The sequence below is a fragment of the Meriones unguiculatus genome, chromosome 10 (assembly GCF_030254825.1).
Source record: "Meriones unguiculatus strain TT.TT164.6M chromosome 10, Bangor_MerUng_6.1, whole genome shotgun sequence".
Taxonomy (NCBI): Eukaryota; Metazoa; Chordata; class Mammalia; order Rodentia; family Muridae; genus Meriones; species Meriones unguiculatus.
In genome coordinates, this window is record NC_083358.1 from 6,077,654 (window position 1) to 6,095,901 (window position 18,248).

General features: G+C 54.5%; 1 protein-coding gene across 4 annotated transcripts in view; it reads right to left on the reverse strand.

Moving 5' to 3' along the window:
• Zfpm1 (zinc finger protein, FOG family member 1) overlaps positions 1-18,248 on the reverse strand; it is a 57,462-nt gene that overhangs the window by 21,280 nt on the left and 17,934 nt on the right. For 2 of the 4 annotated variants that reach the window (XM_060391845.1, XM_021631166.2), the window contains exons 2-3: positions 12,382-12,504; positions 9,944-10,093 (exon numbers count right to left, since the gene is read on the reverse strand). In XM_060391845.1, coding sequence (XP_060247828.1) covers positions 9,944-10,093; positions 12,382-12,490 — 259 coding nt within the window. In that variant the 5' untranslated portion in view covers positions 12,491-12,504. Of the gene's footprint in view, positions 1-9,943; positions 10,094-12,381; positions 12,505-13,322; positions 13,620-15,167; positions 15,244-18,248 lie in introns of those variants that run through there. The other 2 variants (XM_060391844.1, XM_060391843.1) reach the window with 2 other exon arrangements.

Consider the following 18,248-nt stretch of genomic DNA (forward strand, 5'->3'; position numbering starts at 1 on the left):
CTGGAATTGGGCACCCAGCATGGCTGGGCATTGGAGCTGGTGATCCTGGGGTACCTTCCCACAGTCTGCATGTGATCTAGAATACGTGGAGCCTTCAGGGTAGGCCTGGGGAGAGGGAAAACTGGGGCAGAACTAGCCAAAGGCAGGGATGGGATACCATGCAGCTTGGTGTCTCCATGTAAGGGCCAGCAGGGCTGTGGTCAAGCACAGGCTCAGGGGCTTCCTACAGCATCCTATGGAATCTGCATCTCTCAAAATGGTTTCTGCTCTCTTCCATTTTTTTTTTTTTCAAGACGGGGTTTCTCTGTATAGCCCTGGCTGTCCTGGATCTCGCTCTGTAGACCAGGCTGGCCTCGAACTCAGAGATCCGCCTGCCTCTGCCTCCTGAGTGCTGGGATTAAAGGTGTGCACCACCACTGCCCAACTCTTGTAGAGATGTTTTAAGAGTCAAATATGTCCTCTGGCTTTACTGCAATGGCCATCCTTGCAGTCCACACTCATGGTCTTTCTGGATAAAGTCCCAGGGCCCCATCAAGTGCCTGCTTAGGCAGCAAAGGGCTGTGGCAGGTCTTGGTTAGTGTGCCCTAATACACTCCACAGCACTAGTCACGTGGGGTGGGGCATGAAGGCTCAGTGGATTGAAGGACGAATCCAAGGCCTATAGTGATTCCAGAGGACCTGGATATCCCAGCTGGGGGCAGGGCCGGGTGGGCAGGGCCCCATGAGACACAATAAGGTATGATAGCATCTAGACTCATCTCAGGCCGCGCTGGGCCCTTGCGTGCAGGATATGACCAGCCCTCGAGCCGACGGCGGCCCCTTTGTCCCATCTCTGGGGACCGATCTTATCGGCTTCGTCCACCGCCTCCATAATGGAAAAAAAGCAGCGAGGAAATCAAAAGTTACGCACAGAGATAGAGAGGTAATAAATAAATAAATAAATAAGGAGCTGTCGTGGCTATGGGGAAGGGGTGCCTCTCAAAGAACAGCAATGTCACAGGGCTGGCTGGGAGTGGGTGGGGGCTGCTTCCTGGCTCCTATCCTGGGTCTGGGTGAATCTTGACAGCATGCTTGGTCTCATGGCAGAGGTCAGGGAGGTTCTCATAAATGCTGCTCACACGAGGGCAGTGTTACCCACAACAAAGCAGAACTGCCTCAGTGTCCCTTCTGAGGCAGCGGAAGACTAAGAGAGAGGAGGGAACATGTCTCAGTATCCGTGGGTCTCAGTACTGTGCCTCGGACCCCGGACCCATATGGATCCCAGTCGTGGGTATAGGGAAGTGCAAGTTTGCCCCACTTCTGCAGCTGTGCCTTGCTGCAGTCACCCTGTCCATATCCCACAGAGAAAGGGCAGCTTTCTGGATGAGGCGATCACTGCTACCGGTAGAAATGAGGACGCAGACCCGAGGTCACCTCGTACCCATATCTTATTTCTACTAGGTACTGTGGTCATGGTAGAAATAATTGGTGCAGATGTGGCTCAGGCCAGGATGGGGCATGAGGGCCAGAAAAGAAGAGCGGGCTGGCTGGCAGGCAGAGTTGGCTCTGACACCTGTGATGATGGTGCCACCAAGAGTGATTTGCCAGCGATGGCCACGGTGCTGGGGGCTCTGATCATCAGGGCACCCGTGGCCAGTGAGCCAGCATCAGTGTTAAAGACAGTCACAACACCGGGGCTGAGAGCAGTGGCCGTGACCACACAATAGCTGTCCCCTACCACACACACTGCTCATCCAGCGCAGCCCAGCCTTTGTGGGTCCCAAGGCAGACCTATGCCACCATTCTGGGGAGGCCATGACTCTTGGGGTTGAAATGACACGTGGACCTTATAAGCAGGGAGGGGACAGGAGGGAAACTGCTGGGAGGCAGTGGTTGAAGCTCCCCTGGCAAGGATGGGACCTGCCTGGCTGATGTCTGGGCCAGCTGTGGGGCCACTAGCTGGGCAGGAAGCCGGTGGGAGGGTGGAGAAGGAAGCAACTTGATTAGTGCCGCCACCAAGATAGCCTGCCCTGGCCACAGACAGCGGCTCCCGGAAGCGGGTGAGGTCAGTAGGCCACGCGTGGTGGGCAGCCAGGCCTGGGGACCCCTCTAGGGCTCCACCTGCATTTTCCACTAGTTGTCCTATTGTCTGTGCACTTACCCTCTGCCTACAGTGTCCACTGGGAGCTTCTTGGGCTGAGACTTCATGGTAGGTAACAGACACTCCTAAGTAGTTCGACCCAGTCTTCCCCAGAGCTGCCCATCTTGCTTGTCTGCCTCAGTTTCTACATCTGTAATGGGGTACGACAGTGCCTCCTGCTGCCTGGACAGTGTGCTCTCACGTTTTCTGAGTGGTCTTCTGGGTTCCATTTCTACCCATGCAGCAGTCAGTGGGAGCTGCTTCCAGAGCAGGCCTGCCTGGCATGCTTGGTCCCCTTCTGCTCCTGATGCCATTACCAGCTGTGCCTTAGGGGCCATTCATCAAGTGTCAGAAGGAGCTCTGTGAGAATCCTGGGCACTGGAATGCATAACCATTGGCCCTGTCTCCATGTCTCAGCTGTGTTTCTGTTCCTCGGTGATTGGCTGCTGCCCAGATGGAGTCATCAACCCCAAGATCTGTCATGTACTAGAAGCTCAGTGCATGAGAAGACAGGAAGAGACCACATGGGGAGAAGGGCAGTCTGATGGGTTGTCTGTGTGTAATATTACTAGTGTGAGCCCCCTCCTCTGCAGTTTCTGGGTGCAAGGCCCAAGGCCAGTTGTCAAGGTGGAATCTGAGCCAGAGATAGCCCAGGACTCATGTGGACAGGCCAGCAGACAGCCAGGGTGTCCATCTCCATCTGTCAGCTATCCTCCTATGGCCTATGCTGAACCAAGGCTGTGACCTCTAAACCTTGTTTCAAGGACAATCACCTACTTACCACCACCTCGATGGGGGTCCCCTACCTCTGAGCCAATTTTCTCCTCACCCTGCATTTAGACCCAGCTGTGTACACTCGGCTTAGGCCCTTCATAGCGTCTTCTGCCCCAACCCACATTCCTGATGTGGTAGCTGATGGCGTGCTGGGCAGAAAGCCCCACTTCAACAGCATCTAGAATCATCTCTGGCCTTGGACACTGGGGTGGTGGTGTTTCCAATGCATCCCGGGAGGGCAAGGCCATCCTTGTGTGTCTCCAGCCCCTGAGTGTGCCTGCCCCTGGAGATGCTCATGACTGTTCAGGAAGAATATTCCTGAGAGTAAAGATACAATTTCCTTAGGTCTTTTCACTCATCTCCTAGCTTTAGATTGTTCATAGCAACCCTGGGGTCTCAGAAAAACATGAGTCTTCAAAGGGGCTCGAAGCTGCTGGGCTGGTCTCTGAGGCTGACCCTAAAGTGACCCCTATCATCTACCAGTACCCCATCCCCCGCTGACTAATCTTAGACAAATAGACCTATCACCCGCCACGCCAGGCCCCATGATAACGCAAAATAGCTGGAATGATTTTTCCCACCCACACATGCCAGCCAGTCGGTCTCGGGGAGGGGAGCATGGCCAGCTATCGGCCCATCTCCCAGGCTGTCCATCAGGACGAGCCGTCCTGCCTCAGCCGCCAGATAACAGGCCTTGAGGTTCACACAGAAACCCCGGGCCTGTGAGATTAGTCAGCCGGACACAGTCTAGATAACAAGCTACCGCTCCATGGGAGGGAGGGGTCCCCGTCTCCAGCTTCCCTGGGACCCTGGGCAGAAGATCTGACCAGGGCCTTCAACAGGAAATGGCTAACAACACCTCCTGTGGTCCTAGCAGCAGCCCCCTCCACTCCAAGACCCTGGGATGCTCAAACTCTGATCTGTTCTCCCAGGCAGCTGATCAAATACCCCCAATGTCTTTCAGCATCTTCACTGTGTAGCCAAGAATTCTGGGATTGGGCATGGTTCAGAGGTGAAGTGCTTTCCTAGTGTGTTTGAGAGCCAGGATTCTAGTACAAGACAAGGTTGTGAGGGCTGTACCCAGGTCTATGGCTCATAACCTGGATCCTGACCCGTCTGTGCCCTGCACTATCTCTCCCCATGCTCGCTCTAGCCCTAAGGCTCCATCATGCTATGACCCCAATGCCTCAGGACCTTTGCACATTCCAGACCCTTGCCTGAGTATCTCCCTCCATGCTAATTTGCCTTTCAGTCATCAGCTTAGAGATGGGGATCATCTCCAGTGCTGCCACCCGCTCTCCACTTGGCCTTGACACTCAGGCACCCCTGTGCTGACTGACATTGCTCAGGGACACAATGGCCTGGTACACGGCCAGCCTTCCTGGCCCTGCCTCTAGGAACTAGGATGGACTGAATGGCTCTCACTCAGTTCATAGCAGCTCCTGGAAAGAGTTCTGGGCTCCAAAAAACTGGGTGGAAGAAACACAGACCTTTTGGCTTTTTCTTTCCTCTATATCCTGCCCTAGTTAGGCAGCCTGACTCTGGAGCCTCAGCACAACAGCTGGGCTCCCTCAAGCCAGGACTGTGGGGTCAGCTGGGCGACTTGATCTCAGCTGGAAGGAACCACAGGGCTCTCCTTCCCTGCTCTCCTTGGTTTCTGGAGCCGGGAGCATGGCATCCTTACAAGTCCTAACCCTTCCCAAGGACCACGTGCTCCGTTAAGGATTCTCCTGTCATGTCCTTTCCAAAAATGTGCATGGGAAGGTGCTGCCTGTCTCCAGCCAACTCTCCCCTCTTCCACATCCTCCCTAGGCCTCAGGATGCTGCCAGACCTTGACCTAGCACCTGACCCTGGGGAAGCCACCCTACCCTCATGGCTTGTCTGCTTATTCTCTCTGTCCCTGGCCCTCAACCCCGAAGGCCTGACTCTCTGTCGAGATCCTCCCAGAAGGCCAGGCTAGTATGCAACTAGCCCACTGTGTATCCTCACATGGATTCAGGGCAGTGAGCCTGTGGGGGTTGGGTGGCTCTCCTGCTGACTTGGGTTGGGTGAAGCGATGGTCCTGGGCCACCTGGCACATTCATGTGGTGCTGGTGTGCTCAGTGTAGCCTTCCTAAGTTATCCTGTGGTCCTCTTGCACGTCACTTTATGGTCTGCCTTAATTTCAGGCTCCGACCCTGGATCCTGCTCTCAGAGAGTGGGGACCAGAATTAGTTCCATGCTCAGACACTCATAGGGCAGAAGAACACCGCTGAAACCCTGGGGATAATGACAGCTGGAGGACTCTTTGAGCCTCTCCATTCACTTTACAGGAAAGCACACCCCAGCGGACGGTTTGGAGGTCCCGTAGGGACTCAGTTTACCCTCCCATCCTAGCACCTGCACTGGCTTTCCAGACAGACACTCAGAGGGGCCTGGAGAGAGGCTCATTATAGATGGAGTGTCATTTTGCTGACAGGCAGACATCACATTGGTGTACTGATGGCATGCATGCAACCTCTGGGGGACCTGGGAAGGTCATGGTACCTCTGTGTCCCACATTCCCCAGGTCTGAGGAGTCTTTTGGAAGGAACTAGGTGGTCTGTCAATTCCTTGGCCGAGGCCAACCCTGAGGGAATCCCTAGGAAGAGGACCCCACACAGTGATACCTGACAGGAGCCTCTGGGCCTGTTTCAGTCACTATTCAAGACATGCCAGGGGGCTAGGGGTGAGTGACAGGGTTGGATGGGACTTGTATCCTGACAGGGCTGGTGTGTTTGCAAGTCATGTCCTTCTGACTTAAGGGGAAGGTAATAGAAAGAGTATGACATTAGGTGGCACCAAGCACCGGGGACAGGTCCCCACATCCCGCAGCAAAGCAGCTAGCTATGCCAGGTTTCAGATACTACTTCCAAGTCACCTGCATGGCTGGATCTGAAACAACCATCGCACCTGCACATAAGGTCATTACAAAGACAACAACTCAGACTCTCTCCCTCTCTCTTCTTCCCAGTTAGAATTCAGCTGAGAGCCAAGGGAAGCCAGCCATGGGGCTCAGCAAGGGCATCCCTGAGCCCTGGACACAATTTTCCAGAGTGGTCTGTGGCCCATCACACCCAGGGTGTGGCCCTGATGTGCCCCCCTGGGGCACAGAAGCCCTCTTGCCCTGGTTCCTCCTATCTTCCCCTCATCTGTTGGGCTGAGACTCAAAACCACAGGGCCCTGGGCTGAAGCCCCTCCAGCTCTACTCTCCCTTGGCTCATGGACTGAGCAGGCTCCAAGTCAGAGGGGCCTTTGCATGGCCATTCCTTTCTTGTAGGCTCCCCTCTGTGGCATCTCCAAACCCCTCTGACAGCAAGATGCAGCATGCCTTAGAAGGCCCATCCAGGCCACTCTCCTCTGGCAGAGCACTAACAGCAAGGCTGCCCTGTTTTGTGCACTTAATGGGCTTTTGTCACACGGACTCGGAAGGCTCTTTCCTGGCATCTTCCTTGGGTTTTATAAACTGTTTGGGGCTACACCATTCCCACTGCCCAGAGGAACGTACTGAGACCATACTGTGGGGTCACTGCGAAGCAGGACTCTGGGCAGAGTGTGGCCATCAGAGCTACAGACAAGACATTGTCCACTGTGTTGCTCTGGTGGAAATGTAATACAAAATCAGCTGCTGGAGGGGTTTCTGAATTTGCTTGTACCCCCAAGTGAGGAAAACGACGCTGTCTAGTTGGAAGCCACAAAGATTCTTCCCATCTCTATTTTAAAGAACATGAAAGTGAGGTCTAGAGGTAGGTCTTCAGTCCACCACACTCAGCAGAGCAAGGCTCCTGCCTCTCACAGCAGCAGCGCTGAAGAACAGAGTGGCCGGTATCTGCAGAGCAAGACAAAACTCTTGACCACAGACAAAAACTTCATCGTGCCCTACCCAGACTGCACAGCGCTACAGTCACCGAGGACCAGGCCAGGGCTGGGCCGCAACAGAGCCAGGAGAGGAGAGGAATCACAACAGTGAGGGTGATTTATACAACTTTGGGGCTGCACTCTAGTGTTTATAGAAAAACGCTCTTGAGCAAGTAAGACTATGCTTGGGTCTGCAGCAGTCAAGTGAGCGTTCCTGGACATCACCTGGCAGCATGGGAACTAGGGGGCCAATGGGGGGGGGTCCCAGGGGGTGTTTTTTTCCCTTTTTCCATGTGTGCATGTAGGCCCAAGGTTGATGCTGGGAGTCATCCTTGCTCACTCTCCCACCTTATTCACTGAGGCAGGGTCTCTCAAGCAGAGGTTACTAATATGGCCAGTACTGATAGCTACCTTACTCTGTGGATCCTCTGTCTCCACCTGCAACTACAGGTGGGTAGCTACATCTACCTGGCACTTACGTAAAACACCAATCTTCATGGTTATGTGGCAAACACTTTAACTGCTAAGCCATTTGCCAGCCCTTCCTGGCCTGGACCATCAGATGAGTTGTCTCGTGGACGCACAGCTGCTATGAGGAAGCAACAAGATCAGGCTCTGTGATACCTGCTTTCTGGGGCCTGGTTAAGTCATGTGTCATGTAGACAGGAGCTTGGTGGGTGCCCCTGGATACTTACAAGCCTGAGAGCATCCTCAGATGGTGAGGATGAGCAGAGCCCTCTGGAGATCCCAGCCCTGGACTCTCAGCTCTGTCATGGGTCCAGGGACCACCTCATCTCAGGCAGAGCAGATGGGAACAGAGCCAGACGGCCAGAGGAAGACTTGGAGTCCAAGCCAGCTCTGTACCTTCTCTCTAGAGAGGGACAGTAGCAGATGCTTCTCAGGCAGGGTCCCTGGGACAGGCAGGGTGGATGCTGGGACCTGCTGGGGCAGGGCTACAGGCCAGAGGTCAGGAAGAGTCACAGGCAACCAATAAGGCAAAAGTGACCACTTGGTCTGTCACCAGGCTGGGCACTGCCTTCAGGCCTTAACCCTACAACCCATCACAGGCTTGGGCGGCCCTGGAGATAAGAGGCCCCTGGGCCTCTCCAGCAGCTTCCCTACTGGGTGATAAGCGCAGTCTGTGCGGGAGCTGATAGGCAATGGCTACCACGGCGGTTGGCCAGCGGCCACTTATCAACCCCATCGCTGCCCACTGCACAGAAATTCCTATCTGTGGGAGCTGATAGGGCACCGCCTGGCCCCTGAGGATGCAAATAACTCTGGAAGCCGGGGTGCACCCTGACCCCAAACCACAGCCCATGAGGCATGGCTTTCACAGGGGGCAGGGCCGGCCTTGCTTTTCCATCTAAGAAAAGAAGTAATAACGCTTATGTTGGTGAGGACGGTGGTAATGTTTGACACTGTGGTAGATGACCTCGCATCTGGACGTCTGTAGCAACATGCATTTCCTAGCCAGTGATGTGGACTGCCTTTCCCTGCCCTCCACTCAAGTGGGCATGACACTGTGTGGCTCCATGAGGCTGATGTAAGGACCATTCTTGCCTTCAACCTACTTAGCAGCCACTGAGGTCCATAGACACACAAGGATCCCTGTCCTGCCCAGCAGGCATTCTCCACTTTATGCGTGTGGACACGGAATAGGACCCACAGGGCTCCTGGTGCTGGGTCAGTGCTCATGGAACCCCTTCTGTCTGGAGAAGCTGAGTCAGCTTAGGGCTGGTTAGAAGCTGGGCAGTCTGAACACAAGGCTGTGCCCAGCTCCATGGCTTTGGACACTGACCTGAGTGGAAAAGGCTCTGGGACTCATGTGATCTGGTACAATTACTCCCACCATGGTACTGAGATCTGGGGACACTGGCCTCTACTGAGACAGGACCCTGGGTCAGTACCCAACTCCTCCCAGGAACTCCAGGAGGAATGGACATCTTCACCATACACTTCCACCAGGCCACCTAGAGCCCTGCAAGGTGGCTAAGCATCTGGCCTGCTAAGGGGTGGCAGAGGGGAGTACTCTGTGACAAGCAGCTATGGGACATTCTGAGTGGATCAATTTCCACACAGGGTCCAAGTCCCCATTCTGGCTGTGGCCTTCTAGGTCAGCCCTCCCTCTCTGGTCTCAGGCTGTCACTCCACTGCGCACCCCTCAGCTATACCTGCCACTCATTTTCTTTCACACTGGTGGCAGACATCATCAATTGACCTCTGCACTCTTCTAATGCCTTAGGACTCCACAAAAACGTCCATATGTTCAGTTAAGAGTCCGTTTCTATCCCTTTTCAATTTGGTTCTCAAGTTCTCCAGAGGAGGGGCAGAGTGTCTGACCTGGGAAAGCATTCTCTGATCCTTCAGCAAGACAAGACCCTTGGCATGCCCCCTATCTGCAGGCCGGAGTCTGGATGTGATCCGCCCACGCAGGAACTGTGCGCACATGTGCCGCCCACCCAGGTGCTCAGCACCTGTCCCGCTCCTCCCTCATTGAGGACCACACCACTTAACCTTCTTCACCTACTTGCGCTGTACAGTGGCTCTCGGCCCTCAGTAAGAGCCCTGGAAACCACTGAAGCCCCAACTATGCTCCCAGGCCATGGCATCTGTTTATCAGATGCAAGGGCACCATGACTGCCACATTCTGGGGCCTGCGAGGTCTGAGATCCAGCTGCCGATGTGACCAGCAGCACACACTGCCTGAAGATGTGCAGAGGTACAGGCTTGACTGGCTTTTTGTGGGGCAGGTGGTAACCAGGAACCTCAGATGGGCTGCAGCCCCCAAGAAGAGCAGGTCTCCATCTCACGCAAACCTGAGCCCACCTGGGCACTAGCCAGCTTAGAATATCAACCATCTGCTGCTGGGAAGGCCTCAGACCAGCAGCTCCAGACACATCCTCTAGATACCCCTCCAGGCACCTGTTCCTGCCATCTCTCAGTTTTCATGGCCAGCCACACCAGACCTTCCAAATGCTTCTGTCTACACCACAGGCTCTGGGCATGGGCACCCTGGAAACCAACTCATACCACATTGCTTGGGCCAACTACATAAAGATGGGCACCAGTGGTCTCCAAGAACCCAAGATCCCTGGATAGCCTAGTCCCCAGCTGTCCAAGGTACACTGGGGGTCCCAGAACTGCTGTATTGGGCTAGTCGGCCTGGTTACCTGGCCCACTCCAGGGACTAGCCATGGCTGCCTCTTCTTTTTTTTCCTCTCCCTCTTCATCCTGGGGCCTCATCTCCAACTCCTGCTCCTCCACATCCTCAGGATCTTCTGGGGACTCAAGGGGTGCTGGCACTGTCGGTGGACTCACATCTGTAGAGAGAAAAATATTGTCAGGTCCTTGCTGGGCTAGCCTGTGACCAGGAGGGAAACTAAGGCTAGGGGGAAGTCACCTGCCCTCCTGCCTTATCTAACACTTCAGGTTTCCTCTGAGCCTTGTAAAGTCCTCAGCCCCACTGATACGGCAGTAATAATTGTCCCTTAGCTGCTGTCTGTCACAGCCCAGCGCCCACCCGGTGCACCTAGGCCTGTGGCCTCTGACTCACTGGTCTCTGCAACAGCTGGGCCCCTCCATCAGCCCTGCACCCAATTCTAGCCCAAAGGGCATGTTTGCCTTCCTGGCGGGCCAGATAACCAGTGTGGCCCCCGATCGATGAGCTCCTGTAAAGCCCCCTGGATGACGTCATGGGACCAGCAGATTATTAATACCACGATAAGGCTGTGATTAACATCAAATAAATCAATCCCACGGTATAAAAGTCCTATTATTTTTGGCTATAAATCAAAGTGGCTGGCATCTGAGCTCCAGCCACCGAGAGGAGCCGTGCTGGACCCGCCTGAACGTCAGATATGCTCTTGCACCGTTATCACGCCCATCACTGCTTTATCACGGCTGCGGTGCCAGGTGCAGGCCTGGCTGTTTGTCCCAGATCCTTCCCGGCCCCACCCGCCTACCCCCTCAGCAGCCCCAAGTCCCCAATCAGATAAAGGCCAGCTCCCCAGGAAGCTATGGGTCAAAGTCCAGCAGCCGCCAGCCACTTGCCCTTTGGCAGCTCGGCCACGGGCTGCATTAGTGTAGCTCCTGCTGGTAGCGCTGATGGTGAAGGAGATAAGGTGCTATGAGCATGGCACCTGCTCTCCCGGAGGCCACCCAGTAGAAGCTGAGGCTGAGAGGTGGTCTAGGCCCAGCCATAGCTTCATCCCTCATGCTGTATGCCAGGAAAAGAAAAGAAAACAGCAACAGTGAATAAGGTCTCGACCAGAGACTGGCCTGGCACCTGTCACCCACCTGGGTGGGTGACCCCAGGAAGCTGAGGGTGATGGAAGTCAGGGTTTGACCCCCAGGGCTGTTGCCAAGGAGAAGCCAGACTCTTAGGCTGGGTGCTGGGCTTGGAATGAAAAAGGGAAGGAGGAGGGACCCTGGCCTGTAGCCACTCTGTCAGGGACTGATACACTGGTGGGGTGCACAGTGAGGAGCCTCCAGGGATGAAGGACTGTCTGGAATATCTGTTCCCATTCAGACTCCTGAAGATCTCCCTGATGAACCCTTCTGTCATCACTGTCATCCTAGCCCTCTTCCTCCCTCCTCCCCTCCACACTTTGTGTTTGTGTATATGTGTGTGCGCCTTTTCATGTGTGGTGGCTAAAGAACAAACTTGGAAGTCCTTCCTTAGATACTGTCTGTCATTGGCTTAGGACTCGCCAATCTGGCCAGACTGGCTAGTGAACCCCAGGGACACACCATGTCCACCTTCCCAGTGTGGAGATCATAAGATGCAGCATGCACCTGGACTTTGCAGAAATGCTGAGGCTCAAATCAGGTCCTCAAGCCAGTGTGGCAAGCATGTTGCTAACTGAGCCCTTTCCCCAGCCAGGCCCAGAGCACACTGCCATCCCTCTTGAACTCAGTGGCCTCCAAAACACAGGCGAAGTGCTGATCTCCCAAATACTCTGCCTCCTCGAGGTCCTTTTTCCCAGGGCCTCAGGGGGCATCTGAAGTCTCAATGCTCTACATCCAGCACCTGGCCTGAACTGGTCTCCTAGAGTCTGGGTGGTGTGGGGGTCTGTGGGGTTTTATTCTGTGGCCTCTTCTCAGCTTCAGAAATGCGCTGACCTGGAAAACGGCAACCAGGAGGCCCTATTGAGTCTGAAGAGGTCACGTGGGTGAGAAAAGGAGTTGATGTGACAGTGGGGTGCATCTAAATCCAGACCTAGATTGGATCCTTGTTAGAGTGTGGGCTGTGTGACCCCAGACAAGCCTCTTAACCCTTCCGGGCCTCAGTCCTGCAGTGCGGCACACACAGTATGTTCCTTTCTTCTATAGAGCCTCACACTCTATAGACGAGTGTGCAGCTTGATGCTGGGTATGGAGCCCGAGCCACAGCCAGCAGATCTGATGGACACCCTTTCACAGATGTAAACAGGCTATACCAGGTGGCTGTGTGGCTCAGTCATCTTAGCATAAGTCTGAACCTCAAACTCTTGCTTGCCCAGCAGATGCCCTCCCTACCCTGGCTCCCTCTAGGTCCTAAGGGCAGCAGCCTGCTGAGACCCTCTGTCCTCCCATGAGCTCTAGGCAGGATGTTGATCTGCACACTCACCTTCTCCGGGTGGACTTGGGGGCTCCTCTATGGCCGGGGGCTCTGGAGCTGTGGCTTTCTGCTCCATGGTGCTGATGTCCATGGCTTGGGCTTCCTCTCCAGCCTCCATGTCTCTGAGGGAACCTGTGGACATGAGCCCCAGGAAATCATAAGCTGCTTCTGGATAAGGCTACCCTGGTTTCACACAGCCTCAGCTTTGGTGCCCTGGGTGGAGTGGGTAGCAGGATAAGGGCAAGGCCAGCCACCCACTGAGACAAAGGCTATGACATCTTCTGGGTTCCCTGGCACCTAGCATGTGAGCTTCACTTCATGTTTTCTCCCACTCCACAACAATTCCCAAGCTTTGGGGTCACCTGATACATGTTCTGTCCTTGCCCTTCCTGTTGTCTGTCACCCACCCACCCCCAACAGCAGGTAATGGACACCCTTCTTGCCCTTCCCAACCAGACCCTACCAACAGAAATCAACATGGGGTCCTTGTGGGCTCAGACGGGTGCTGCAGGCCTTCCTGCCTCACAGGCTCACACAGACTCATAGGGCCACACGGTAGGCGTGTCTGCTTACGGCTTTCTGCAGGAAAACTCTCAGGCCCCACAAGTCAAGCCACCCTGCACTTGGGGTTTGGTCCAGGGTTCCCCCAAGAGTAAGTTCTTGTGCCCACAATATTGGGAAAAACACGATGGACACAAACGTGGCAAATGTATGACGTGTGCACTGGGTCAGAATGCAGGTAACCTTCACAGAGGTGGGCTAAGCATCTTCCCTCCCTCCAGAGGAGCTGGGGCATCCATCGTACAGTGGGAGATGGGTAGGCTGGAATAGGCCCCCATAGTTCCACAATGACTCCCAGAGGACCCAGGCTAGGAGCGATGCAATCAATGAAGTCACCATAGGGTTTCAGCGACGGGGACAGAGAACTGAAGCTCACATGGAATCCTCACCTAGCCTGGCCCCTACTTCATGCTCTTTAGCCACAGCTTCCAGGGGGCTACACCTGTCCTGACATTTTGTGGTCACTGAGGAGGGAAGAGCCTGAGTCTTGGACACACCCATTGGCATGGGAGAAGCCTTGAGTCTCACAGCAGCCAGACCTCAGGGCACTAGAGAAAATAAACCACAAGGCCATGTGTCAGAGTGCCTGAGGACACCTGAGGGTGAGGTGCCTGCTCCAGGGTAGAGAGGCAGGCAGAGGGCATGCAAGGGCCATCTTTGGTTTTTTTTTTTTCAGACAGGGTCCCATGTATTCCAGGCTGGCCTTGACCTTACTGTGTCAGTGGTTCTCAACCTGTGGGTCGCAAATCCTTTTGAGGGGATTGAATGATCCTTTCACATTGGTCCCCTAAGACCACTGGAAAACACAGATATTTACATTACGATTCATAACAGTAGCAAAATTACAGTTATAAAGTAGAATGAAAGTAATTTTATGGTTGGGGGGTTCTCCACAACATGAGGAATGGTATTGACGGGCTGCAGGATTAGGAGGTTGGGAATCTCTGTTCTGTGTAGCAGAGGCTCCCACTTCCACCCCTGAGTGCTGCTGGGATTACAGGCATGCACCATCACACTGCAGTGCGGGGGACCTAGCCCAGGGCTTTGTGGATGGTAGACAAGTGCTCTACCAACTAAGCCATGGTCCTCACCACTTCAGAGGCATTTCTGGAGGTCAGCCAGGGGATGGACTAGGATGCACCCCTTTGATGCTTAGGGGTTCCCAGCCTTTCCCAGCCAATGAAACCTGACTCTCCCCAGAACCATGGCTCAGACTGCCCCTTCTCAGGAGGAATGAAGGTTCCATGGGAAACCTGCAGGCTTGTGATAGGGCCATCAATGTCAACACGTTTTAGCCTGCACCCAATACTGAAGCCAGTGTGGGATCCATGGTATTGGTCATGTCAATGGCATGGGGACCCATGAGGATGGAATAGAGGCCATCTTTCAGATGGGGGGGGGGCAGATTTCTGTGTCTGAAGGACTATGGTGGCTGTAATCCTGACCACACAACTGGGGTCAGTGCCGTTCTGTTCACACTGGCCTCACATGGCCAGAAACCATTCTAGGGTATGGGGTCTCATGTCACTGGACATTGCTTGTGGCTGGGTGCAGGACAACCAAAGAACCACAGTTGCTCCTAAGCCAGGATTAAGCACAAGTACAGGGGGTGAGGCCAGGGGCTATGATGTGTGGGAGAAGGTAGCTGTGACGGTGTGTGGTGGGCGGGAGTGAGAGGTTCAAGTCAGGTACTGTTGGGCTCTGAGGTCTAGAAAGGAGGGAGTCTGTCTTCAGCCGGGGCACGGAGGTGCCATCACAAGTCTCAGGAAGGTGCAATAAGGTAGGTTTCTTAGCTGTAATTGTGTGGGTGCTAGTTCTAGGCCCAGCCTCCTAGAATCTGTCCCAGCTATACTGCTATAGAAGGGTGGCAGGCAGGACCCAGGTCTTCCAGAAACAGGGCTACGGCCCACAGTGGCAGACTCAGGGTAGGCTGGACACATGCCTTGACCCTTATGACCTCACACCAGGGCTGGAAAACAGTGCTGTGGGGGGGGACCCACCCTGAGCAGAGCCACTGTTTAGGCTGCTCAAGACTGTCTTGCTGAAAGCCATGCACCTGTCCCCCTGAAGGAGCTTTTTGCCTCTCCAGGGGCTGGAAGACACCCAGAGTCTCAGTTGCCTGTTCCAGCAAATGGGATTAAGCCTGTTCTCAGGAACTCTGGGGCTGACACTGAGCTGGATCAATGAGGGGCACAGCTGAAGCATCCTTCCCCTGTAATGTTATAGAGACCAACCTGCTGCCCACCCAGGTGGCTCTCCCACACCCAGGCGCCTGGAGCTGGGATGTTCCTCCATTTACAAGAACAAAGGCGACCGTTCCTCACAAAGCCGTGTGGATGAGCGTGGAGAAAGGAGCCGGGCTGCAAGGCGGCTCATTCTGATGTTGTTAATTCAGTTCCAGAACAATTAAAATAGCTCTGATAATTCAGGAGACAATCACCACTGGCAAACAGAGTGAGCCCATGGATGAGACGTGACACTCCTGCCTGGGGAACCATGGCTTCCTGAGCCCTCATTTGGTTCCAATGGAGCCTAAGCTGGCACTGGGCCCTCAGGCACACCTAGAACAGGGGAGGCTATCGGGAGTAGAAAAGGGGGAACTTGGCCCTCTGTGAACCATGGCTGGACACTGACCCCCCCCCAGATGTCCTGTGCTAGGGTCCCTTGGGGAACCTTACTGTCCCCAACCAGGCAGAATGACAGATAAAAATGGTGTCCTTGCTCTGTGACCTTGGGCAAGCTGCTCTACCTTTCTGTACTCCATCTCCTCAGCTACGAATGGAAACTACACAGCTGCAGCCTCCCAGGAGGGCTTGCCGGCACTATCAGAGTGAAGCTTAGGGTGCTGGGGGCCAGTGCTTTGCAAACACCAGCTGTCACTGGTTACTGCCACCAATAGCTCAACAGGGCCAAGAGATGGGGAAAGCAGTTACTAAGCACAAACTGTGTACTAGGGGCCTTGGCTCAGAACTTCAAAAATGTCCTTCTTTGACCCTTCCCACTTACATAGCCTAGTGAGGTCATCTTACAGTCCTGTCTCAGATGGGGAAACTAAGGCACAGAGGGTTCATGCTGGATTAGATCTTGGAATGTAGAGGTCATACACAATATGTAATATGAGCCAGACTGGGTGCCATGGGAGTGGGGGCAAAGAAAATCGAGGGTGTACAGTGGGGAACCTGAGGCCAGTCCCATCTAAATTCCATTTCCATAAGCAGCCAATCACCACCCCCTCCAAGGGAAGTCTGAGTCATACCAACTTTATGGATGGGTACACTGAGGCCCATCCAACTAAGGCAAGACAGCTTGCCCATGGTCCTCAAGGAAGAGGCAAGTGGATGCTGCCAGGAGAGAAAGGAATTGGGACCACATTCAGATGTGCAGAGGCAGACAGGCTGCCTCTGCAGCACAGTGTGGAGCCATGCCTCCTATTACCTGTAGTGAGGCCCTGCTGTGTGGCTGCTCTCCAGGCTGGAGAGGTCTGAGTACAAGACTGCACTTCTCAGCGGCATCCACAGGCTACCATGGTGGTCACCCACAGCCAGGGCAGCGCTGGGAGCAGCCCCCATAGTGCCCTGAGCCCCTTGGTTATCACAAGGCACAGACGCCCAAGCGCCCATCCGTCTCCTGCTCATTAAGCCGGACGCCGCTTGGGAATGAAAACATAATAGCTATTTGATTGGGGGTGAGATATTTTGCATATTGGCTCGGAGCTGATAGCGGAATTTCATCAACTCCCTTTTTCATGCTTTAAAACTGAATTATGGAGACAGCTCCGTGTGGCAGGCTGATGGCCACTGCCTTCCAAGTCCCTGTACATGTGAGGACGAGGACAGCCCTTCTCCCAGCTTTGAGGAAGGGTGGTGGTGGTCATTTTGAAACCGCCACATGGAGGTCACTGTAGATCCTGGAAGAGGGACTAAATCTGTGTCCCCCAGGCAGCATGGAGGGGTGTCCTTAGCCCAGGTAGGATTCTTCTCCTCATGGGTGAGCCTCCTATAGAGCACCATGTGGGCATGGGAACCCCTTAAGAGCCACAGCAGCCCCCATCTTTCCAAACTCAGCTGGAGTCACCAGGCCACAGCCCCCACTGAGCCCTGCCAGGCACAGGGTCCTTCCTTAGGGTCACCCAGAGATTCTCTCTTCCCTTCCCAAAGACAGAACAAAGACGATCAGCAACAGCTGCCTGCCCATCTGGGGCAACAGATCTCAGATCTCAGATCTCAGAGAGGGATCCCAGGAAGACACCGGAGAACAGGCAGTCTCATTCCTAATCACGGTGGTTTCACCTACGTAGATTCACCGATTCATCCATCAAACCTCTCTCATGCCCTCGTGCCAGATTCAGGACCAGGAGCTGGAGGCGAGGCACTGACTAAACTTCTTTCCCCAAAGGGGGGAAAAAAAAGGTGCTAATGTGCATGGCCAAGAAGGGGAGGAGAGGTATTGTGAGAGGAGGCTTCCTGGAGGAGGTGGCAAAGACTGACAAGAGGAGAGGTTCTGTGCCAAGGCAGCCAGGGAAAAAACAGTGAGGTCCAGGCACATGCAAGGCAGGACCATTCTCCCATGGAAAATGACAGCAGGCTCTTGTGGAGGCTGGAGTCCACATAGCCATATGGGATAGTGGCTGGGGGCACAGCCCGGGGGCTATTGTGACAGGACTGGGGAGGACCATTAGGAGGAATAGGAAGCCCCCACCTTGGTTGGTAGAACCTCCTCACTTCACTGGAATGGCTTGGCACTGCCAGGAGGGAGACCCTGGCCTCCAGCACGACCCAGCTGCCAGATAAGGCCCTGATAGCAGAGAGAAAATAGCAACAGATACAGACTTTCCCACCACTTGGCAGCGGGCAGCTAGAGCCACGGTGGGGACAGACAGGCGGCAAGATAGCCCTGCCCTCCCTGAGGAGCTGAGTTTAGGGAGCTTGGCATCACAGGACTCAGCCCAGTGGAGACTATGGCTAAACAGCTATGGGCCTGCATCTCAGGTCTAAGTTCTAAAGCCTTACTTCTTGGCTGGCAGCCACCATGACCTCTGACGGTAGGTCCTGGTCAGCAGGACTAGCTGGAATCCAGGCCCCATCTACATAGGGATTCTGATCTAGGGCATGGAAACTGAGGCACCTGGCATCCTAGAGCTGCACTGGTACACAGCCCAAGCTCCTCAGACAGGCTTGGCTTCACTTTAGTTCTAATAGCTGATACCTCCTCAGTCAAAAAGCACTGGCAGGGGTGTGCTGAGGAGCCTTGGAGGTAACTCCAGTCCCATTGCCTCAGGTCCTCAGGATCATCTCAGGCCACATTATGTATATCCA